The sequence below is a fragment of the Manis javanica genome, chromosome 1, assembly GCF_040802235.1.
Source record: "Manis javanica isolate MJ-LG chromosome 1, MJ_LKY, whole genome shotgun sequence".
In the NCBI taxonomy this organism is placed as follows: domain Eukaryota; kingdom Metazoa; phylum Chordata; class Mammalia; order Pholidota; family Manidae; genus Manis; species Manis javanica.
This window is the reverse complement of record NC_133156.1, coordinates 126413859-126440187: the sequence shown is the minus strand read 5'-3', so window position 1 is coordinate 126440187 and position 26329 is coordinate 126413859. Positions and strand designations below refer to the sequence as shown.

General features: G+C 37.5%; 1 protein-coding gene across 2 annotated transcripts in view; it reads left to right on the top strand.

Moving 5' to 3' along the window:
- The window catches only part of CDH6 (cadherin 6), a 148205-nt gene that overhangs the window by 111886 nt on the left and 9990 nt on the right, over window positions 1–26329 (top strand). For both annotated transcript variants that reach the window (XM_017656048.3, XM_037001668.2), the window contains exons 3-11: window positions 8194–8488; window positions 9815–9934; window positions 11890–12057; window positions 14152–14339; window positions 16281–16534; window positions 21382–21518; window positions 24009–24130; window positions 25185–25302; window positions 25435–25686. In XM_017656048.3, the coding sequence (XP_017511537.2) occupies window positions 8194–8488; window positions 9815–9934; window positions 11890–12057; window positions 14152–14339; window positions 16281–16534; window positions 21382–21518; window positions 24009–24130; window positions 25185–25302; window positions 25435–25686 (1654 nt within the window). The remainder of the gene's footprint in view (window positions 1–8193; window positions 8489–9814; window positions 9935–11889; window positions 12058–14151; window positions 14340–16280; window positions 16535–21381; window positions 21519–24008; window positions 24131–25184; window positions 25303–25434; window positions 25687–26329) is intronic.

The following is a 26329-nucleotide window of genomic DNA, read 5'->3' as shown; positions in this document are numbered from 1 at the left end:
ATATGCAGCTCTCGGGCCAGTAAGTGTTTTTAAATGGTCTTAGCTGACAAAGTTAAATAATTTTTATTCTGAAACAGTGTTTCCATGAAACAGAGTATTTTCCATTCATTATCCATTAGTTTCCACAACAGGATGATACTTCAAATAGGGTTCAATAAACCTTGAAGCTTCTTCACTCTTGACAGTTGACTTCTGTCCCAGAACCCAGTGTTCGTACAATGGTCAATGTGCTCAGGGTACTTATAACCTGTCTTCTCTCTTCAATAGATCCAATCCAAGCTGGCTTTACTTTTGTACTGAGGTTTAACTGGGTATTAAAGGACGCTATTTAGAGCTGAAGTGATAACTCGAATTCCTCCCTCATATTGTGCAGAGTAGACCAGTGCTTGGTAGTGAACGTTGAATCATCTGGCAACTTCAAGAATGTATCACCTTGATACATAGAGTGATCCTAAAATGAAGCAAGAGTGGTAGAGGACACTAACATTCATTGGTTGCCTTCTGTATGACAGGGATCTTCACTGATTATTGATATTTTATCCAATTTTATCTTTATAACATCCATTCTTCCATTCGTTGCAATCACTAGTTATTAAGGATCTCTAATGTGCCAATGTGTTGGGTGTTGAGAATACAGAAATGAACCAGATAGGTCTGTTGCCTTCCCTCACGGAACTTGCAGTCTAGCAGCATGCTGATTGAAACATGGAAATGCTGTTAGGCAGTCCCGTCTAGTGGGGTCTCTCTGTGTGTGCTAGGTGAAAACTCAACCCTGGCAGAAGAGAGCTCTTGACTCTGAACTGAAAGAATTTGAGAACAGGCAAAGAAGTGCAAGCAAGAAAGGAATTCCTTAAAGTGAAAGCAGGAGTGATTGTCAGACTTGCTCGCGTCGTGATGGGAAGAGAGGACACACAGGTGGTGGAAAGCAAGAAAGAAGAGTGGGAGAAAAGGAAGTCCACTGAACTGCTGTTCAGTATAAGACAAATCCCTTACCAATCCCTAAAGCCAAGGTCACCTGGCATCCAACATCTGCTCGAATCTACAAGACATGGGAATTATGCCCCCCCAACCCCAGGACTAGGGCAGCCAAGTGGATGGAATCAGTTTATGTTCTGGGAACTTTGCAAAGCAAAAGAAAGGAGACATTCAGGGAGGCTGCTAAAGAATGTGGTCTTACGGCCACAGTCCTGTCCGTGTCACCTAGGTGATAGGAATGGGCAAGGCCCCCTACTCCAAGGTCCCTGCAGCCATTTCTACTTGTCTGAAATAAAACAGGGAGAGAGAAAAGGTTGCATTCAACACTAGAAAGCTGAATGAAATAGTGAAGTGACAAGGTGCTTAGCACTGGTGAGTCAGAGGGGCTCCCTCGCGCCTGATTAAAATCCACGTTCTTGTCTTTGTCATGAGAAAGAATTCAGAGACAAAGCACAACAGGCTGAATAGCAAGAAAGTTTTACTTAAAACAAAGTACGCACTTGAAAAGGGGCTGTGGGGAATGTGGGCAATGCTGGAGAAGAGGCGTCAAGCAGTACACACTCAGTTCAGGTGACCTACAGAGGACGCACACTTAAGGGGTTGGGGTCTGTGGTTTAATAGGGCCTTTTGGGTAGGGGTAGTATAAGGGATGATGTGTACAGGTGATTAATATTTCCTGTGAAGTTTTGCCTTAAGAATAGGATTATCCAGGTGACCACGCTGATTTGTATCTTGGCATTCTTTACCCATGTAGGTTCATTTACAGGGGGGAGGTCTGTCTTCTGTCCTGGTCACAATGTTACTTAATTGATAAAGGTGACTAGAAGAAGGGAGAATGGTATGTTTAAAGTTAACTTAAGGAATAAACTAGGCCTCTGTTCGCTGGCTAAGTAGGTTTCATAATGGCATGACCCTTGTCCCATGTACCTGCTTTCCTCAGAAACAGCTGTGAAAGAAGTCATCAAAAAATGGAATTCACTAAGGGCTAATAGGGGAATAAATTGAGAGTGTACACAGGGGACTCTAACTTAGACTAGCAGTCTAGGGAAAGCTTCCCCGAGGGAACAAAAGTCATGCAGACCTGACATATGAGTTGGATTAACCAGGAGAAGATGTACAAAAGGATTTGATGCCAAGGGGACCACATGCTGGGAGGCCTAGATAGGAAAGTGTAATGTATCATCAGGAAACTGCACTAAGAAGAGCATGCGAGAACTAGGAGCGTTGAGGAGAGAATGGGACTGAGGAAGCTGAAGAGAGGGGCGGACTGTGGTGGATTTGGGAGGCCACATGCAGGAGTGGGGATGAGAGCTTTATCCCAAGAGCAAAGAGAAAACACTGAAGGATTTAATTAGAGAAGAGTGGCATCTTCAGAGCTGGTGTTGTTATTGTTGAAGTTGGTCTGGTTACAGAAAGGAAAATAGATGGAAAGCAAGACGGAGTATGTGTTAAGAGGGCCTCATTGTAGTAAGCCACGGAGAAATGGTGGCAATTTGGACCAGGGTGGCAACAGTGGAAACGAAGGCAAATGGGTGAGTCTAGATATACGTAACAGATGGAATTGACAGGAGCAGGTGGCTTAATGAACGTGGGAAGGGAAGTGGAGAGGAGAGTTTTAAGGGACAAGCAGAGGAGAAATAGCTGGCAAAGCTAATCAATTATTCTGACTTCTATCTTATAAATGATGGAATGAAAACTAAGAAAACTTAACTTAGTTGATTAATAGGAAAGTCAGAATTCAGACCCAAATCGTTCCACCTTCAAAACCCACCTTCTGATTACTACTTCTTTATGATGCAAGAATAATTTATTGAAGCATTTCTCTGAGCTAGGCTTTCTGTGAAGCATTTTACATACATTACTTTTATTTATTTTCAGGTCAATGTACCTGTAAACTAAATATCATTATTATTCCTATCATGTAGAGAAGGAAACTGAGACTTGGAGAAATTAACTAAGTTCCCCACAATTACACGACTAGTACATAGCATGAATTTACACCCATTTCTTTCCCTTGTCCAAGTCCATGTTTTTAACCATTATGATAGTACTAGTTAAGGCAGTGGTTCTAAAACTTGAACACTTATTAGAATTACCTGGAAGTAGGTGGGGGGCCCAATAATTTGCATTGCTCCCTTATTTTAATTTGCATTTCTAGCTAAACCTGCCACAGTAATATGCTGCTATAGGGACCAAAGGCAGGCTGCTCCAAGATGTGCCGTTGTGATGTGAAGATTATTTTGAGCTGAAAACCATCAAGGCTCAAAGGACCCAGGAGGGCACTTTGCTTCCTGCCCTCCCCACTATATAAAAAGAATTTAGGTGGAGGAATTACTCCAGGAGGCGGGCTATCACCAGAGGTAGCTGTGTCATAATGTAACCTGGGGGTGACAGACTGGAAGGAATGTGACAAAGTCTGTTAAAATTTCTCTCTGTGTCCCCTCTGTGTGGCCCAGAAAACCTTTGTATCAAATGTTTACTATTTTCAAATTCCTATGAATTGCTTCCCTTTCTCTTTGAGGCCTCAGGTCCCTCCCCCTTCTCCCTGGTTCAGGATGACATATACACCCTCCCTCTCCCTGACTGCCTTTGGAATCCATGTCTATGGCTTCCCTGTACATATGTAATTAAACTTTGTTTTTTTCTCCTGTTAATCTGTCTCATGTCAATAAGTCTTAGTCCAGCAAGAAGAACCTCAAAGGATAGAGGAAATTTCTTCCTCCCCAACCCTGCCATCAGCATAAATCAGATATAAATTAGTTAACTCGTACTAAATCATTAACATTCAAATACAGCACACTGAGATATATAAAATTTTATTTAAAGCTATTTTTATTTACCTAACCCTATTTATTTATTATCTCTAAAACAATATCTACTCCTAATCCCTGCCACATACTACAAAGTTGAATTTCTTCCTGACATAAATTCTACTCTTCACAGCCTTAACAATATTAAGTATATTTATTAGCATTACATATAAAAGCATTATGAAGAGAGATGTCTGTAGATATACATACATACATACATATACATATACATATACATATACATATACATATACATATACATATACATATACATATTGAATTCAGTTAAGCCTCAATTTGTCCTAACTTGGTGGTAGATTTATTTCCCTAATTTAAAATAATAATCTATTTAGCACAAAGGTGTTCTCTCTCTCTGCTGTAACTCCTGTTTCTCCACTTCAGTCCCAATCAGACATCCTACCACCACAGCTGTTCTCTGACTGCCCTGTGACATCCCAGACTGGCAACCATTATGTTTCTTCAAGGGCACATGACGATTGCACTACACTCTGTGAGCATATTAGCCAAAAATCCAACTTTTTATTTCAGCAAAAAAAAAAAAAAAATCACAAAATTCTTTCCCTCAGCCTGTTGGAGGTACTTCCCTATGAGTGCCTTGTATGTAAGCTTTTGTTTAGACTCTGTTTTCTGTCTCAGAATGCACATGCTTAGCTTTGATTTGGTTACTGAGTCAGATAGTGACTCAGCAACACACAGGTAATGGGAGGAACAGAGCAGCTTTAAGTAAATCATTAAACCACTAAAAATCTGTACAATTAGTGTTGTGTCTTTGAATTGGAGTCAAAATCAAGTTGAGAGTTGACACTTGTAGCAGGTAAAAAGATGTAGGCACTGCTCTGCTGTCAACCTCAATAGGGCCATATTTCCAACTCCAAAGCCCCATATCTATTTGTCAGGGTGTTGCACTTTAAAATAATAATAAATCAACAGATAAACAAACACGAAGAGCTCCTTCTGGAACAAAATGCTACAGGTACAGTAGTAAAAAGTCCTGCCAGTCCCAGATGAGATGTGACTTTCAGGGGAAGTGGGTAATTTTTACTTGATGGTGAATCGTTAAAAGTGAACCAGATGATTAAACTTAATGGAACAGCCACATTAAACTGAAATTAGCAAAAACATGCCTCGGGCAGCCTACAACCTTTTATTTGTTGTTGTTTAACTTCTGCCTTTTACAGTGGCCATGATGAATGACATCACAAAAGAAAAACTCCAATTAAAATCTAAGTGCTCAATAAACCCCTAATGTCTGGTTGCCGCCATTGCTTTCACTGGAGCTGATGTCTTGTTTCGTCTTTTCCCTAAGAAGAGAGAAAATTACTGGCCCCAGGGGAGCTCAAGGGAAGGGGAGAGAAGAAGGGAAAGAACACAGAAAGGTTTCTGGAGATTTCCACTCCCTACACTCTGTCAGATGCAGAGAATGTACTTCGACAGGGATGTGGTGAAACTTTTATTATCAGACAATGCCTGAGTGAAGAGATGCATTTTCCCACTTGTTTTCAAATACTGATAAATCAGAATTGGGGTCTGCAGAGCAATCCTGTATCACACTCAGTTGGTGTCTACACTGCCCTTTTGATTTTGTCTCTGGTGTTTGTTCTATAAGTCATCCAAATGGTCCCTCCTGACAGCTTAAAAGAAGTTTCTGATTACTTTTACCTGAATAAATCTTGTGACCAGATGTGGTATTCAGCTACTAAGTGTGCAACAATTACACATTGAGAGTGATGAAAGAACTGGCCAGGGGAGTCTATAATCTAGTGGAATGAAGAATAGAAGAAATCACATGGAAAGACAGAAACAGCCACCTGGTAGAATACTGGCTTTTGATAACAGACTTCACCTTAGAGATACTGAGTGTTTATAGAATCAGGTTTTTAAAGTCCTCACAACAAAGCTCTCAAAGTCAAAAGAAGAGCAAAAACATGCTTATCATGAACTAATGGTAACAATATCTTAACTTTGGAAGGTGCTTTATAATTTATACAACATATATTATGCTTTATCACCTGTTTATGTAGGAATTAATAGAGTGCATGTAGTCTTTAATTAGATCTTCATGACAGCCTTGTCCTGTAGCTCCGTTTTCCTCATTTTGTTGGTAAGGAACCAGGTGCATGGAGGCTGATTCAGCTACTCTCATATTTGGGGAGTGAGACAGGAGCATAGCTTGAACTGGGGACTCCGGGTGTGGTGCCCCCTGCACTGTGCCAGGTTGCTAACCATGGCTGCCCTGGGGCAGGATGCGATGGGCAGTGATGTTGGATTCATTACTCATGAGTTAATGAAATAGCTTTTTAAGAGCTCTCTTCAGTCATTAGAATTTGACGACAGAGAGTTAAATTTTCCCTCGTGGCTCTTTCTGCGTAATCATGGTTTCAACGTTTCCTTAGCATATCACATTACACAAATCATGGCGTGCTCTTGTTTTACAATTCTTACTGCGTTTGTCTCACTTTTAAGCATTTTCTTCCCTGCTCACATTTATCTTCCATTATTTCTGCCAAACTGCTTTCAAGGCTACTAATTGTATGAATAATATTCTCTTTCTCAAACTCTGCTATTAGCTAACTAGCATTAGTTGTGTGTCATTGGACACAGTTTCCCTGTCTCAAAAAATGAGGAGGTTGCACGAATAATTTACCAGATCTCTTTTTGCACTCACGTTCTAATCTTCTGAGTCTTCCAACAGGCTATGTGCTTCTGGAAACACTACATAAACTGGAGCCTTGGTTTTCTTGAATTTACTATGATGGATTCAATTAGCTCATGTGTCCCAAAGTGTGTTTCTTGGAAAACTGTTCTAAGGGTTGTAAATATAGTTTATATCTATTTAAAGGATTAATAGGCCCCTTTACACAAGGATTCTTTACACAAGGAAGTTCAAGAAAGCAGGATTAAATAGTCAAGCACAGTTTTGAACTACAGGCATTCCTAGCCTTTAATAGGTTAATGGACACTGGGTGACTCCAAGAGAAAGGCAGAAAAAGGAAGTATTTCCCAAACTTACTGGAGCACAGAATGCTTTTTCCTTAACATTTTGTACAAATGACATTCCATGGGATATACTCAAAGCCTGGGTTAGTATATTTAACAAGTCCCTTTGCCCTAAGATTCTGTTTTCAAATGTGCTTGTAGACGCTACCCTGAGCATTTAGTGTAGTTTTAATCAAGAGGACATAGGGTTGGTTTACCTGTTGCTATTGTCATTACTGCTGTAACATAGCTTATACTCTAGACAGAGTTGAAAAAAGAGATTAGCTGACTTCCCACTAAAACTAACTTGTCAGTTTGTAGCTGATACTTATAATAGGGTCTTAATAGTTTTCCTCAATCAAAAGCATTTTCTGAAATTTTGTAAATATGGTTAGCTTATCTGAAGGTACCTATGAGATATACCTTCTAAACTTTTTCTGAGGTGGGAAAAAGGGAACTAAGAAAACAAGAGGAATTCAATAAGTTTGGGGGTAGGTAATATGGCTAGTTTTACAGGTTAGGATCATCTTCTTCCACTTCAATGGTATTAGCATTCATTCAGCATTTTACCCACACCCATTTCACTGTAACTTACTTAATCTTACCAGTCGCTGCTTGATTACCTTCAGAAGCAGGGAACCCACTACTTAACAAGGCATTCTATTTTATTCTGGCTTCATTTTTTAGAAGATTATTTCCTATATTAAACAAAAATATGATGGTTAAATGTTCTTATTCCAAGTGATCTTGTAAATTATCTACTCAAGGGATTTTCAAGGCATTTTTCATGGCAACACTTGGTTTCTCAAATGCTATGAGCTGAATTTCATAAATAAGTAAATAAATATCACAACTTCCCATAAAAGTGATTACAAACTCCATCATATTAGATTCAAGTTGATTAACTTGCTTCCCTAAATTCATCAAGATAGAAAAATGTAGGCAGAATGCACTCAGGTCTCTCTGTTTCAAAAACCAAAATCCTTTTCTCAACAGTATATTGCTTCTCTAGTGTGTCCATTTACATATAAGTGAGGAGGAGATTATATCAGTGGAATCTGAAAACTAATGAAAATAGGAAAATAGTGAAAATAGTTTCATTCCAGCCAGGCTAAAACTGTCCTTGGGCATCTTGCTATTACTCTGGCCTTTAGTTTTCCCTTCTTCAAAAACAGGGATTGCTAAATTTTCACCAAGCTCTGCTCCAGTTCTGGACATTTCTAGGATTATAAGGAAACATATTCATTAATGCATGGCATTTACTACTGAGATTTAAGTAAAGAATCAAAAGAAAAAACCTGCATCCCTTAGAAAGGAGCGAATGAAAGTAAATACTGCATGCATCATAAAGATACAGTTTAGGATCATATGCTTGACTTTTACTTTCTTTAATTTTTTTTTTCTACACTAGTTACATTCAGACCAGGATAGAGGAGATGGATCACTTAAATATATACTTTCAGGAGATGGAGCAGGAGATCTCTTCATTATCAATGAAAACACAGGGGACATACAGGCCACCAAGAGGTTGGACAGGGAAGAAAAACCTGTCTACATCCTTCGAGCTCAAGCTATAAACAGAAGGACAGGGAGGCCCGTGGAGCCCGAGTCTGAATTCATCATCAAGATCCATGACATCAACGACAACGAACCAATATTCACCGAGGAGGTTTACACGGCCACTGTTCCTGAAATGTCTGATGTTGGTGAGTGACATGTGATTTTAACCATTCAACGTTTCTCCTGTAGTGTCTCAACTGAATAAAGACTCCTATAAGTAAAATTTGCTAAGTAGAGTGGATTGAGATGCTAAATTCTAAAAGTATCCTATTTCAAACAATCCATCTATGTTCTTTATGTAAGTGCACCCATGTTTCCTAATATTACTCTTCTCTCATTTTATCATTATTTTTTAAGAAAACAGCATTTCCTCTGATGAGGAGGGTATGAAAAATGGCAGGGTGTGAGTGGGAGGAAGAACGGGAGCCCATCTCATCCACTGCCTCCCCCACAAAGGCCCACTCTGGCTCCTCGGCTGAAAGATAGCAGCCCTCCCTATTTCTCTTACTCCATATCGTCATTAGTCTTCAGGTGAGCATCTCCCTGATGCGAAGCAAAAGCCTGGATTTACAGTCCAGACTGAAGAGTAATGATGGTTGCTTTACCTAACTGTATATTTGGAGAAGAGACATTCAAAGAAAACTTTTTAAAAAATCCATAAACAATATGCAGATGATGTCTAGGGGGCACACCCTTTACTTTACTAAGTGGTGGATATTAAGAGACTTTCATAACATTAATACGGTGAATTAATATTTGTGCATAGTACTACTACCAATTTTATAGTTAATATGTGTGCATTTAATTTGCTTGTATTGGGAGAGTGCAAACAGAATTCAAATTTAGAAAAGAAATTCTACCTAATGTCATTCTTAGCCACATCAAAATACTTCACTGGGAGACAGTGACAAATTTTAAATTACTTGCATAAAGGGTTATTTGTATTCTCACTAAGCATCAAATTCAAAAGGGTTAAATGACATAGTCTATAATTCTGTGAGTCAGATATCAAGGGCATTTTAGGTCACAGTTCCAAGACTTAAAAAAATACCTAATCCACAGACATGATTATAAAACATCTAAATATTTCTCGTAAAGAATTTGCTCATCTTATTACTTGAAGCCTCTGTTTTGTTAGGAAAAATAACAATTCTACATAACATGGAAGAATCACCAGAGCAAGAATCCAGTCAAATCCCATCCTTGGAGATGGAGTGAAATCAGTTCCACCCAAAGTCATGATCATTACCAGGCTTCTATTTAACCTAATCCTTACAGTAGTTATAAATGTTGACCACCTTCCTTAGCATTAGAAATCCAAGGCTTTTTAACCTAGTATCCTGCTGAAGTTCTCTACTGCCTTGTCATGACAGTTTTATACAAAATAAGATCATGCTTCCTCATTACGTGTGTGTATCAAGGACCCATATGGACCCTCAATCTATTTTCAAGTCACGTTCCTGTCGTTGCAGGCACATTTGTTGTCCAAGTCACTGCAACTGATGCTGATGACCCGACTTACGGGAACAGCGCTAAAGTCGTCTACAGTATCCTACAGGGGCAGCCCTATTTTTCAGTTGAATCAGAAACAGGTGAGAATTCCTTTTTCATCTTCCTTTTACACTCTTCAACTTTGACATGTTCACCTGAACTAGCATACTTTTTAAAAATCAGTGGGATGGAATTTTCCAAATCATTTGCCAAACACAGTGATGTATTTGTAAATGTAATATCCAGATCATTTTAATCAAGAAATCTGATGATGGATCTTTCATCCATGATGTTTAGATAGGTTAGATTCAGAAAACATACACTGCTTTATTGTTTCTTCCAGTTTGGGGTGAAGCTAAAAGACCAACCCCTTCTGATAGCCACTGGGGCTGTTTGTAAATATGCCAATTCTTTCTCTAATTATTTGTTAGGATTGCATCTCTTTACCCCGCTCTGATGCTAGATGTAGCCATGTGATTTATTTGAGCCAGTGAAGTGTGGCAGTGATGTGAGTCACTTCCAAGTGGGACTTCTAGGCCTGGTGCACTATCTACCAAGTTCCTTTCCTCTTGAGATCATGGATGATCACAGATGAAACCAATGTTGGAAAGAGTCTCCAGCCTGGATATCTAGGTGTTATGAGCAGAGCTTCCTGCTGGCCTCCTCAGAGCATGAAAAAAAACTAGTTTTAGTTCTGCTAAACCACTGAGGCTTTGCATTGTTTGTTATTACATTGTATAGCCTGTCCTAACTGATACTGCCCTAATGAAGTAGATGGCCTTAATGGGATCCTTTCTTCAACATCTAATTTTTCTGCACTTTCCCCAAAAAGTTACATACTATCTTATAATGAACTATTTTTTTAGTAAATATCATTTGTACAGTATAGTAAATGCTACACACATTTTTGCTATCATAATAGGAGTTGAGTTCCTTTTATACATTTTTCAAACATCCATTATTGCCAGTAGAAACCAAAACTTGTCGAGGTTACTATATCCAGTTGGAAATTGATGTGTTAAGAGGTGCAATGAACTTGGAAAGAATCCCAAGGAGAAAGAAAATGTTGAGTTGAAGAACATTGAGTTCTGAAAAATTAGAATTATTCAACCTGAAGTAGAAAAGGCTAAGGTGATCTCCTGTGTTTAAGGAGAGAAGTCCTATTATTTGGAAAACAGAATGTAACTACACTTTTACTGAAATCAGGACTATAGGAATAAAATTGACCTGTTGTTGGAGATACTCTTGTTAAAAATAAAAAGTATATATTTTCAACTTCATTGGTTGAATGAAGCACTGGAATGTGCTTCCAGAGAAGGCTTTAAAGTTTTCAAAGCCTTTAAAGTCTAAAAAGATTTTTGAAAGAATGTTGTTAATTTAAGTGTAAAACCTACACAGAGATTAGGCAAACTTTTAGAAGCTCCTTAACTAATTATTTTATTACTATCTTACAATTGAGATAAATTGAAATTAATTTAAGAACCCTGATTACTGCTGGGACCAGTTGAAATGACTGATGTCCACATTGGCCTTAGGATAACTTAAATTTCCTAGAATCATACAGATGAAAATTATGAGCAAACCAATATTGTGTTTTATTAAGACAATAATTTTGTGGTTTAGAAATATCCTCAGAACCTTCAGAATGGTAGGTATATCTGATGACTAATTAGCCAATTCAGTAAAGTGAAATTCAAGAGTCAGTATATGGCTTTCTTAACAATTTCCTCATAATACACCTTTTATCAAGCAACTACTGTAGTATACCATTATAACACATGCCAAGTTCTATTTCACTATGCTATAGTATATTTATACTACTTACAGTCCATGTATTTCAGGATTTGACTTGTACTTAGTTTCCTCATATTATAGGGTTTTTTAATGTATCTATCTCCCCTTCACAATACAGGCTACCTATAATCATCTTTATGTCACCCATGACATCTAGATAGTGTTTGCATATTATAGGTGACAATCTATGTTTGTATAAATAAATGATTTGATCAAGTATTTTTACTGCATCCTTTTCTACTTCTGAATTTCATATCCATAGGTATCATCAAGACGGCTTTGCTCAACATGGACCGAGAAAACAGGGAGCAGTACCAAGTGGTGATTCAAGCCAAGGACATGGGCGGCCAGATGGGGGGGTTATCTGGGACCACCACAGTGAACATCACACTGACCGACGTCAACGACAATCCACCCCGGTTTCCCCAGAGTAGGAACATTTGATTGAATGAGTTTCTTCTGTGCACTTTTGTAAAACTCCAAGCATGATATTTATTTTCCACTGTTGTTATTAATTGTCAAAATTAGTGAACTTAGAACTGGCACTTTATTAAAAATAATTTGACAACATTTATGTTCAATAGATGTGAACATTGATGTTCCTCTATTGGTAATTAGCTAAAGGATTTCTGATATGGCTGCTGTAAACAAAACATCATTGTTTTGTTCTTCTTTATTAAAAAGACTACCATAGTCATAAATTTGCTTGTGCAGAACATGTGAATATAAGCATGCTGCTATTTGTCAGGAAAAATCTGACTATGTTTTGTGAATTTAATCAGGCATGTAATCTCTTAAATCCTCAAGAAGGTTTGTAAGGGAAGGATTTATCATTTTACTGTTTCTAAAAATAAAACTGAGGAAATAACTATGTACTTAATCCATTTGTAATTATAAACAGTTTTCTACATTATGGTTAACTGAAAGTCATCCCTAAAATCATTAACTCTTAAGACTAGACAGGAAGGAAGAAGAAAGGGAAACAGCATTCTTAAATTCCCACTTTTTATCAAGCAGTTCACTAGATCCTTTCACAGAAAGTATCTCAAGTGGGTATTGTTGTCGATATAATTTTTCCTCTAGGAACAAAATTCCTTTCTGGCCATGAACTCCTAAGAAAATTACCTGAATCCTGTCTTCCAGGAGAAAATAGCTGCCTATCATTAAATAGGAAACCCATTTACCCAATCACTGCATTTTTAAGCTGCTCGGCTTCTTTCATAACGGAGATATGCACGTATCAACAGGACATCCTTATATTTTCTTTACTTTTTTTTAAGTAGTTAATCACAGTTAGCTAAATGTAAGAAAACAGAATAACTAACCAATTCCTGATTTAATGGGTAGAATAAGGGTATTATAAGCCCTAAAATTTCTGCCACAAAGGCTTGAAATGAAAAATATCAGGTTTGCCAACACTTTGCCCAAAATTCTCCTTAGCAGGGAATGCCCTCAGGAAGGAAAACAAAATGATTCACCAGCACCTGATACCACTGGGACCTGACCCCTCTCTGTCTTCTCCTTGGATACCCTGTGATCATTACTGAAACAGGAGGAGAGGACACCTATAGAAAACAACTTGGCCTGTTTTTATCATTTTATCAAGGATGAGCCCAATACTTAATGGACAGACATTACTGAATGACTACATTTTATTAGTGTCATAGTCTGTATTTTTTTCCTAAAAAATGGGAGTTAATGGTCAGCAAAATGTAACCAATGGGAGTAGAGTCAGTTTTGTTTTCATTCTTTTATCTTTTGGTCCTAAGTATATGCTGGCCTGACAGATCTAAACTGAAACTCACATGCAATCTCCTTAAACTAATTTTGCAACATAAGGCCATAAATAAAAGTGTGTATCTATGAAAAATAGATTTTAAATCCTTAATCTAAACACAAGAATGGGAAAAAACCTATGCATAGAAAAATATCATAAACTTTAAAAGAATTGGTAAAAAAAAAATAATTTTTATGAGCTTTGGCTCTCCATGTATTTATCTATATCCCTAACTGCGACCAGACCAGCTCCACGAATGGGTGAGAGAATGTCTACTTGGATACATTCTCCAAATTGCCGTAATTTATTTTCCTTCAGTTATTATTAGCAATGACAGAAAGAAATCTTTTAAAGAATACCCAGTAATTGGTTTAAAGACACAGGTCAGGTTAAATTCTTTTCTACTCTTTTCTGCGCGATTATGTCAACAGGGGGCTTTAAAACCTTCTGAGCCCTTTCCTAGCAGTTCAGCCCCACAATCACACACACCATGAACCTAGAAACCTATTTACAGAACAAGAAAAGTATTCTCCATTTGCAAAGAGACAGGTCGTGACAGAAGAAATATTCCTAACCATCATAAAAGTAAAGACCTGAGGAGAATAGGGTGCCCTTAATTATTTTAAGGAAAGTACAAATCTGCCTGTATTCGTGGTAATGTCTAAAACCACTGTTAGAAAATGGGTTTTGTTTTTATTATGTTAGAGGATGCTGTGTTTTGACTTATGTATGTCTGGTGATTAATAGGTACGTACCAGTTTAAAACCCCTGAATCCTCTCCATCGGGTACGCCAATTGGCAGGATCAAAGCCAGTGACGCGGATGTGGGAGAAAATGCTGAAATTGAGTACAGCATTACAGAGGGAGAGGGGCTGGACATGTTTGACGTCATCACCGACCAGGAAACACAAGAAGGCATTATAACTGTCAAAAAGGTAATGCTGTGTGTTAAATACCATACAAATGATCACATTTACTTTCCTCAGGTCCCCGAGTACCTGGGGGCAATTACATCTCACATGAACATTCCTCTAGATTTTTCTTCTACTGATTATATCTTTTAAAACACCAAGTCTAATTACATTGTGATCTCTTTGGCTTTTAGGGTTCCTCAATAATCTGATGCATTCATTAATTTCATACTTTCCATAAATTTTTATTAAAAACCTAGTAGGTAAATAAATGATATTTTTAAATGATATAAATTAAAGTACATGAAGTACATAATATCAAAGCACAATAAATAAACAAATAGTGCCAGGCACTGTACAAGATACTGGAGTCCCAATAGTACATTCAACAGAATGGTCTCTGCTCTCATGGAACACCCAGTCCAAGCAGGGAAGAGACAAGGAAGCTAACAAGAAATGTGTAACTACAAATTCTGGCATATGCATTGAAGGAAAAGACTAATACAGCACTGATGAAAAAATGACCTGAATTAGAGAGAGACCATATAAAAAGACAGCAAAAATAAATTAAGTAACATGAATTTCCTGCAAGGTTTTGGGCTACTTTTTGGAACACAACAATAAAATTTTCATATGCTGAATTCCTACTTTTCCCCTATGTACTCATTCACTGTTTAACCCTCAAACTGTCTAGCACCACAAATCATTGTACAAGGGTGGCAAAATATTAAAATTAATAAAACTGTGTGTTTCAAAGCAAAAAATAGTATCTGTTTTGGTTACTTTTTAAAATGATTTCACTTTTATCATGCATGGTGTAATATTTTCTCTCTTCTTTAACACACCATTATATTTGCTGTTAAATATGGGTATAAATAAATGGGTGTAAATAACAAGAAAACTCTTTTCTTTTTAAGCTTTGGATTATGTGGCTTAGTGCCTGGAAACACAATAAAACATGTTGAAGTGACATTCAGACCAATGTTTTATACTATAATATAATTAGGAAGCCCATTAGTGTACATTAACCTTTTTAATTTTCTTGGTGCCTTATCAGATTCAAACTGAAATTTTGCCTAGCTGACTGAATCCCATTCACTGATGTCTTGATTAATTGTATTTCCAGTGAATCTTGTCATATGATTATCTGAAACTAAAAGTCAGCAACCAGCATTTGGGTTCACTATGTCTCCAGAAACAGAGATAGTTTTTCCTAAAGACCTCTGACAACAACCATTATTACCTTCTTTGGCAAGTAATGAGCTCAATGCCCTTATCAGATTATCACTTGGAATATTTTATCATCTCATGATGATAAAACACAGACACACACACACACACACACACACACACACACACACACACACACACACACACACACACGTTTTTAGTCTGTTTTATCTGAATGGGAAAGAGGAAGTCAAGATGCAAACCTGCAGTTCTCAATTCTGGCTGCACGTTAGAATCACTAGGGGAAGTGTTTAAAAGTATAGATACCCATCCCCACCCCAGACCCACTATTTTGGTTTAATGGTTCAAAGTGGGGCCTAAATATCAGCAAATTTTAAACGCTGATTAGGTGTTAGATTAAAGTTGATGTGACAACATCTGGCACAGAATAACCTACTACATATTTACCAACTTGCCACTGGCATGGCTGTCTCCAAGCAGTCACAAAGGCTGCTTCCAGGTTCCCTGTCCTGTCCATTATACCTTGCACCCCAGGGCCCACTTTCAAGTCAATAGCAGGCGTGGTTTCATCCTGCACTTGCCTCAGGACTGCATGGCATCTGAACTCCCATGACTTTGCCCATTATCACAGCGTTATAGTGATGTCTCTAAGCAATATGATCACATTCATTTATCAGTGATTTGCATAAAAATGGCTCATGTCTTAGTTTTTTGTGTCTTGGCTGCTTTAAATATGTCATTTTTCTCTCTCCCACCCCACTCCCACTAACCAAGCTCTTGGACTTTGAAAAGAAGAAAGTGTACACCCTCAAAGTGGAAGCCTCCAACCCTCACGTTGAATCCCGCTTTCTCTACCTGGGTCCATTCAAAGACGCAGCCACCGTGAGAATCACAGTGGAAGATGTGGATGAGCCCCCTGCCTTCAGCAAACTGGCCTACATCCTACAAGTAAGAGAGGATGCTCAGATAAACACCACAATTGGCGCGGTCACAGCCCAAGATCCAGACGCTGCCAGGAATCCTGTCAAGTAAGCATACTTGTGTGGCACAGTACATTCAAGTACCTACCTGAGGGTTAGAAAAGAGGAATCCTTTTTTCCCAATTAGACACTTGTGTCTTCCTGAGAAACTACTCTAAACAACATATTAACTCTCCTTGCTCAACTTATTATTTTAGCAACAGCATAAACCTAAAACACAACATTTAGGTGGAGGGGCACATAAAATGAGTTTACTGCATACATGGAAGTGGTGTGAAGTAATGCAGCTGAGGGACCTGGAATTTTTTTTTTAAGCTCTTAGATTTGTTGAAAAGTGGCATGGAGAAAGCATTGTGATTTTTAACAAACAGAGCACTGGGCTTCACAGTCTGTTTTTCGGTGTGGAAGAACCTATCATGCAACTCAGAGGCAGAATTACACTCCATTTGGAGCATAATTTTTTTTCTTTTGCAGACATGGATAAAAACAAGAACCATCTTATAATAAATGTCTGTGAAATCCTGGGGAAATTAATAGAGCTAAATCCAAATTTATACTATGTAAAGCAAGCTCTATTCTCCCCATACTTTTCTTTACACCTTAGATGTACATCACGTTGCAAGAAAGCCTCACTGCTCTGAGACCGCGGATGCTTTGTATTCCAGACGCGTATCATAAAAGCAGTGGAGTCAACAACTTCCAGCGTTTAGCCAGCAACTTAGCTGACTACATGAGAAAAGTGCTAAACCAGAATATCATGTGTAAATTATTCCCCATAAAGAAAGTAAGAAGGCTGACAAGCTAGAGGAACTCTTGCCAGTGAGTTCACAAATATATTGTTATCAGGGCACTTGCCATATGCCAGCATGTTCTAGGCATTGGGGATACAACAGAGAACAGTACCAGGTCCTAATCTCATGGAGCTTACATTCTAACTGGGAAAACAGAAGTAACAAACAATAAATATGTAGTGATATATGAGGTAAAATACATTGTAAGCAGTGAAATAAGATAGGGTATAGAGACCTTAGGTTTATCTGGTGCACAATTTTAGATAGGGTAGTCAGGCTTGGCTTTGGTAGGAAATCACTTAAGTGAAGATCTGACAGAACTGAAGGGATGAACCAAGTTGACAGTGTGGGGAAGAACATCCCAGGAAGAGGGAAGAGCAAGGGTGAGGTCTGACACCGGAGCTTGCTCCACAGGTAGGGGGAGCAGCTAGGCTGCCAGGAAGCTGCAGGGGAGTGAGCGAAGCAGAAACCTAGGAGGCGACGGGAAGGTTTGGGCGGTGGTGAATGCAGCAGGTCCTACCGAAGTTTGTAGCCTGATATAGACGGGATCTTATTCTGACTGAGCTAAGAAACCACTGGAAAGTTTTGAACAGAAGTGTTACCTAATCCAAAACTACTTTGTAAAAGGATCTCACTGGCTGCTGCATAAAGTACAGATAAAACAGTGATGTTTTAAGGAAGTTGTTTTCTAACTTTTTAGCCATTGAGCCCTTTGTTCCAAAGAAACTTGTGGCAAGTTCCACAACTAAAACAAAACAAAACAGAAATGCCTGGCTTACTTTCAAGGAACAACTTTAAATCATTGGGAAAATAGACTGTTGTTTTATCATTCTACTGAAGTATCTACAGACTCCTTGAATTGCACGGTGACCAACCTGAAGTAGCAACACATGAGCTCCATCAGTCAAGTGTGAATCCATAGACATTTAATATTATTAATCAGGAAAATGAATGATGATACTCACCTATGTAACACAAATAATTTTAAGTACTTTCACAACTGTTCTCCCACTTGGAGACTGTTCTATGTAAGGAAAAATCTTAGCAAATCAATGTCAAGACCAATTAAAAAGTGTTAATGCTTCAAGATTATAAGTATGAGCATCAGTTACTTCTTTGATCAGTCAACACATTTTTAATTGAAAGATATAATGTCTTCTGGGAATAAGGAGTGAATTTTTGTCTATTTAACTTTTATACCAAAACCATTTTTACCCACTATATTAAAGGAAGTAGATAGTTTGTCAGACTGTGTTGGCTATCAGCAAATTTTGAAGTTTTGCCAGCCTTCCATTGGTACATATGGATTTCATATATATAGATATAGATTTAAGGACAGAAATACACATAGATATGCTGGTATATAAATGCATATTCCAGTGATGCCTTCCGGAGGATAAAATGGATTCTTATATTAAGAGTGTACATCCTTATATAGTTTCTGATGATTCAAGATATAAATATTGAAGAACTAGGTGCTTGACAATGTTAGGTACATACTTAATAGTAGGAAGTTCTTCCCCCAAACATTTATTTATCATTATGCAGGCACAAATCTTTAATTCTTTAACCACATACAATAATTTTCTTCCAATAACTTTATAAAAAAATGCCCTTGAATTTCCATGAGTCTTATAAAACGTTATTCTGAATACATACTATGAAAAATTTACATGCAAATACACTTCCCCTTCTAACCCATGAATCTCCTTACTTGGAAGGACAGATTAGAAGACAAACTATTGAATCACAGAATACAATAAAGTTCTAGAAAAAAAAAGTCCACCTAAAATGATCTGGTATAATCCGATGAGATTGATTACCTTGTTCCTTATCAGTTATGACTACAATTAACTGACTGATGGTGAATATCCTAGACATAAATTGAAATTACTTTGGAAAGAAAAGCAACAAACAAGGCTTTGTGTGCAAGCATCTTTCCTAAACACTGTAGACATTTTAGGTTTATTATTAATATTTTAATCACTCCATTAAGGAAAAAAGTAATATGCAATTTTGGTATTTCCTAGTTACTTGCTCTTTAAAATCAAAAGCTGCCTTTAACTAAAAGTTCCTCACCCGTTACCCTTCACTTCAAGGCTTACTGGGGAAATATATCACTTGTAAAACATAAACTGTAGCAGGAAGAAAAGAGATGAGTAACAATAAGATTACTGATGTATGAAATGGTAACAGCTTATAAAGACAATAAGCAGGTCATTTTAAGTTGACATATTTCATGAGGAAAAAAGTTATATTTGTAACAATTATTAGATTTCTTACAAAGTCTATGGATATTGAAATTTCCTTTTTGGTAATTAATCATGTGCTATAAATATTTATCATTCTCAAATGAAAAAAGGTGATCAAGCAAGTTCAATACTGTTGCCTAAATTCTTCATAAATGCTGATTCATGACATAAATGGCAAAAACAATAACTGTCTCATCTGTTTCTGCCCTTTTGATAATAAAAGAAATAGTTTTATATAAATGAAAACTAAAATTCTAACCGAACTTGATATATATATCCTTTGTGAACTTCATTAATTTTCTTTAAAATTAGGCTTAAAGAACCTAAATAATGAAACACCTATTTAATTTAGACCCCTGCTAGATGACAAAAATAGATTTTAGTAAGATAAAATATATTGTTTATTTTAATTCACTAGTTACATTTTAAAACAAAATAATTAATTGAAATAGAATCTTGGGCATGGCACATTATTGCAAGTTAGTAACAAGAGTTTATTTTTCTTACAGCACTCATAATAATTTCACATGTGTATGACCAGTTAGGTAATTTGCTTAAATTATATTTACACTGAGCCAACATTTTTAAATCTCCTATCATGATGTAAGTTTTGAAAATATAGCTGAAATGGGCAATTCTTTTTCCTAATGGCCTTAACATATCAACTTCCCTCTGAGTTTTTTCTTTTATGTAACCCCCATAAAATAGAATGCTTATATATTTTCCCCTTACATAGTTATTCCAAAAACTAGACATAAATTTATAAAGAAGATAACATTTCTCAAGATCTACTGGTCTTCTATCAATTTCAGTGTTGAAAACTCTGTTCTCCTTTGTTTTCTAATGACCAAAAGTTTTCCTAGTTTTTATTTTTCTTTGAATTCTCCAAATTCTCCTTAATATTTATCAAGTTCCTACTCTGCTCTGGGTGCTGTTCTAGTCCCTGTGGGTCTGTAGTCTCCATTCCCCCATATGTCCTTTAAGTGGTTGATTATTCCCTTAGTGTTTTTCTCCCCTCCTGAATGTTCTCTTCCCAGACAGTTGAGTAGGAAATCCAGGTTGTCAGTCCAGATCTTGATCTTGAGCTTCAGACTAGATATCTCTTCCTGGACATCCCTCCCACATCTCAGCTTCAACATCAAAAGAAACTTACGATCTTTCTCAAGTCCTGTTCTTCACTTCTCTCCTATCAGTTTATGACAGCACCATTCAACCATGCTCCTTAATTCAATCAGTAAACAAAGGTTAAACATGATTTAGATTGTGAAACACCCCTTCTTAGCATCCAGTGGTAGATTCACATTGTTGTTAGAATAAATTCCAACTCTTCAGCATGGCCAGCCTGCCCTACAGTTCAGCCTCGGGATCTCTCCCCAACCTCACCTCCTGTCTCCCTCTCCTGCCTCACTAACTTCAGCCACACTAGCTATCTTTTGCTTCTTTCAGCATAATGACTTTAAAAGTAAAGCAGATAATAGAAAAATAGCTAATAACCCAATTTATGCACACAAACACACACACATGTGCACAAATTAAAGTTCTACGGTTCTAAAAACATTGACTTAAAATATAATAATTACTATATAAACTTGATCAAAATTACATAAAAAAAGAAACTTTATTGGTGATTCTCAAAACCTGCAACTTGTCCAGTAGGTTTACTAGTAAGATCTCAACTGTAAAGAACTAATTTCTCAGAATATTTTGCTTAATGTTAAGTTGTAGATGTTCAGATACATGCTACAAGTTTGCAGGGAAAAAATGCATACCAAAGATGTTCTGGGAATAGATTCAGAATGTGACAATAGCAAATACAAAGAAAACCTTTCTAAATTCTACTCCACATTTTCAGGTACTCAGTCGATCGACACACAGATATGGACAGAATATTCAACATCGATTCTGGAAATGGTTCGATTTTTACATCGAAGCTCCTTGACCGGGAAACATTGCTGTGGCACAACATTACAGTGATAGCAACAGAAATCAGTAAGTCCAACCTCATGGCACTGCTGTCGCAATTGACAGAGTGAATGTCCCAGCAAGGGCTGCTGAAGCACAGCTGAAACTCATCACCATGTATTGATGATCCTGCTTCATACATATTAAGTGGAAAAATGCTGTAATGATGTGCAATAAGGTGTCTTCTAGACATGTGTTGGTTCATTCACAAATGCAGAGGCAATTGGGGAAGTTCTGCAGTTTGGAAACAATAAAATGGGAACGTACCTCTCAAATGAGGCTGAATTGCTACATGTTGGATTTGATTCCAGAAAACTTGTATGTCAAAACATTACAGAAACAACTGGAAAAAAAAATGGGCACACAGAACTGGAGAATATTTTTAAATGTAGGCATTATTTAGGATATTCATCCTCTAGCTTTCTACAGAATTTCTATTTCAAAATCATTACAAAATTGAGAGATACAAATGTTAGCTTTTCCATGATACACCAAAGTGAGCAATACAGACCACCAAGTAATCAATGAATGTTTGGAATGAATTTTTATGGCAGTGCCCATGAATTTAAGGCAAGAAAAATAGTGCCAACAGAATGCTTCAAATAAAATGATCATACACAGTGAAAATTGTGTAATGTAAACACAATGTGTAGATCTAAGTACATGAAAGGAAAAGGATCTTTAAAATAACACTTAAATGTTTTACAAATAGACTTCTAAATTATAGCTAATTTTTCAGTTTTTGTTTTTGTTTTTAAAAGTTGAAACATTTTTAGCTCAATTGGATATCAAGTGAAATATTCCATTTCAAATGGTGTACTACAATTGTATTCTTTATCGACAACTCATGAGATTTGAAGTGGATGAAAGATATTAAGTAGCATAATAAATAATGGGCAAAATGAAGCATTGCTCTTTAAAAGTGGTAAGAACTCCTCATTATAAATTTGTGAAGTAGGAATTTGCTCTTCAGAATTTATGTGGAGATACCAAGAACAGAACAGAACTTAAAGCTTTAAAATTACAAAATTATTTCCCACTGAAAAGGACCATTCTTTACAACATCATGAAATTTTTACTGAAGAAGTTCTTTCGTGTGTAGTTTAAGCTGTGTGCCTACAAATTTCTGTTTTTAAGATTTAATATTTCTGCGATGTTTTTGAAAGTACTAGTGATAAAGAGTTTTTAAAACTTCATATCCAGCAGCTCTAACTTTGGAAGAATAATCTGAGCAAAATTTAGATGCAAGGCAAGCTTAAAAATCTTACTGCCCAAACTTCTCAACTAGCTTTGATATGACAGAAACCAAGAGCTTATACAAAACCAGCCCATTCCCCCTTCAGGGTCTTTACAGTTGCTGTTTCCTCTATCTGGAAAGCCAGAAATATTCACATGACTTAATCCTTCTCTTTATTGATGTCTCTGCACAACGGCATCTCATCAGGGAAGCCATCCCTGTTCACCCTGTTCAAAGTAGCACCTTCATCTCTCTCCAATCCCTTTTCCATGTTACTTTCTCCATTTAATTTCTCCAAATATATAATGTATTCTGATACATTGTGTATTTATGTGTTTATAGTTTGCCTACCCCCATAGAATAAAGCTTCAGGATGCAGGATCTTTGTTATGTTCTCCATGAGTTTAGCACCTCAAGTAGAGGCTGGCACATGTTAGATATTAGATGCTTACTAAATATGAAGAGAACAAATGAATAGACACATGACTGAAGTGAATGAAGACAATGGAGGTGACAGATTCTGACTCCTGATTCTTGAGCCCTGGAAGCTCTCTTCTACATTACCCAGAATAGTACCTGTTGTCATAGAAGACAAACAAAATACTTCATTTATCACAGGTCTTCAAACATTGATTCTGCCCTCTATTATCCTAGATGAGCAGGCTGGGCTTCGGAGCCAAACAGGCCTGTGTTTGAATATAGACTTTAGGACTTACTATCTCTACGAACAGGGACAAACTGCCTAAGTTATCTATGCTCAGTTTCCTCACCTGTACAGTGGGAAATAACTGTATCCACCTCAGCAGTTTGTAAGGATTAAATAAGATAATATAGCAAAGTGCTGAGCACAATGTCTAGCTCTTCTTCAGTACTCAAACTAAAACACTAAGACCAATAACAACCATTTGGTCTCCTTCATTTTGTCCAAAATTTTCCTGTTTTCCTGCTTCCTTGGCTTCCTTTAAAACCTACCTCTAAAATACCTTACCTGGTAACTTTTCCTTATTGTGTGTTACTCTGAGGTTTATAAACATATACAGCTGCACCGGACCAACAGGCAGCTCTGTCTCCTAGGTATTTCCATCGGAAGCATCCAACTCCAGACGTACCCACCGATCAAATTCTTTTTTGTGACCAGTTGGTACAAAATGCCTTACAGTACTCGCAGCAGCCTTGGGAAGTCAGTGTATGAACGAGAAAGAAGGAGTGAGTGAATGTTGTCTAAAGGAGATTGCTAATCAATATATAAATGACTCTTCCTTTCTTTTTGGCATATTCAGATAATCCAAAGCAAAGCAGCCGAGTACCCCTATATATTAAAGTTCTAGATGTCAATGACAACGCCCCAGAGTTTGCTGAATTCTATGAAACCTATGTCTGTGAAAAAGCAAAAGCAGATCAGGTGAGTTTCATAAAAAAGTAAATTAATATACTGAGATAAATTTAATCTTCAAATAATTCAGACAATACACAGAACACAGGGCTAGTTTTGAATTATCTATGAAATGAAAGCTAACAAAATTAATACTATAAATAAGAACCAGGATGGATGTTTAACTTGTATAAGAGAACACAGTTTTTAGGACCTGGAAGTTCATCAGTCTCAAAGACTGATGATGATTCAAATCAGTCTTAAGTTTTCATTAAAATAGATTAGTCACAGCTTTATTGGAAAAATCTTTATTGGTGAGCAGATACTTTTAATTACCATATATACACTGAGAAGTAATAACTAGAACATATTTTACAACTGCCTATAATTCATAGTTGCACAAATTCACATTGCGCGCCTGTACAAGTAATACAGGCTCACGAATGCTTTCCTGTTTTACATTTTCCCCACCTGAAATAGATCTTCTCTGCCAGTGATATAAAAATTATGTCACAGTTTGTCAAAATAGAAGTGCCACTGTAAAAATACATGGTAAAGTGGGAAGCTGAAGTTATGTGTTTTCTATACAAATTTCCTTCTTAGCTTTTTTGCAAGTCAATGGCTTTTGTACATGTCCAGATTGCATTTCTAAACAGGCTGCCCAAAGAGGGCCTCCACTTTCTCAAGGTGTTGTCATAAATCATTGTGATATTTTATAGCTTTGCATCACTCCAGGGCAGGGCTTCTCAACCTGGGTGGTTTTAACCCCATAGGGAGCATGGAGCAATGTCTGGGGACATTTTCGGCTGTCACGACCAGGGTGCCCCTGGCATGGAGCAGGATGAGGCAGGGCGAGCTGCTGAACGCCCTGCCGTGCACCGTGTGACCCCTCCAGCAAAGGGCTGTCCCTTGCTCTTTCCCACCCATCGGTTTACACGTAGAGTGGATTCATCATAAGTTTTCTAGAAGCTCTCATTTTTAAGTTAAAATTAGAAATCATTTAGTCTAGCAATTTACTGCAAAACTCTAAGAAACACTTTTGAGTCAGCAAAACTTTACGGCAGCTTTATGGTTTTGATTTCAGTTGATTCAGACTCTACGGGCCATTGACAAGGATGACCCGTACAGTGGGCACCAGTTCTCATTCTCTTTGGCCCCTGAAGCGGCCAGTGGCTCAAACTTTACCATTCAAGACAACAAAGGTAAATGAGCCCAAGTTACCTTCCCTGTCTGCATATTTGTATCTTTATCTGTATCTCCGTATTCCCATCACAACTGATCCAGTACGTGATGTGGTAGCCCAATATATTCACCACTTTGCTTCCTGGTTCCAGACAACACAGCGGGGATCTTAACTCGGAAAAATGGCTATAATAGACACGAGATGAGCACCTATCTCCTGCCTGTGGTCATTTCGGACAACGACTACCCAGTCCAAAGCAGCACCGGGACAGTGACTGTCCGTGTCTGTGCATGTGACCACCACGGGAATATGCAGTCCTGCCACGCCGAGGCCCTCATCCACCCCACGGGACTGAGCACAGGGGCTCTGATTGCCATCCTTCTGTGCATCGTGACACTACTAGGTAAACTGCTTCTCCCTAAATCTTATCTCCCCATGCAGAGGGTTGCACACTGTTACTGTGACACCCTAGGTTTATCTGCCTCCCCTATTAAGGCATTCAGCCTGATCTAGGTGAGTAGAGTGATATGTTGAGAATCTGCGTTGCTTAACCATGAACTAGTGTTTGCTTGAAAATGGCTTTGGAGAATGAATGGAAGTGAAATTTGCCCATGTCTTGATCTATCCAGGGAATGATTCCATTAAAAAAATTCCCTGGTCTATCAGACTAGGAATGAATCACAGTGGGAGTGGAGGGCAATAACAATATGCCCTTTTCATTTCATTTGTTGTTTAGTGTTTAACCTACCAAACACTTGTAAACTTCAGAGTGAAAGTCATTCAACATAGAGGATATGATGATGGCTGATTCTCCAAAGGTCAAGTGGAAAGATCAATGGAAGCGTGGAAAGATTGTGATGACTTTTTCTCTCTCATACAGGAAAGCAAAAAGTTGTGAAATTTGCTTTAATCCAGCAAATTTACTTTGATCTGCCCAGTTACATAACTACCTTGTTAGCATTATTCTTTGATTGAAATACATATGATGGCTATTTCTGAATCTCAGTAATAAATAAATTCTGTGATTCAGGAAATAAATCTAGGAC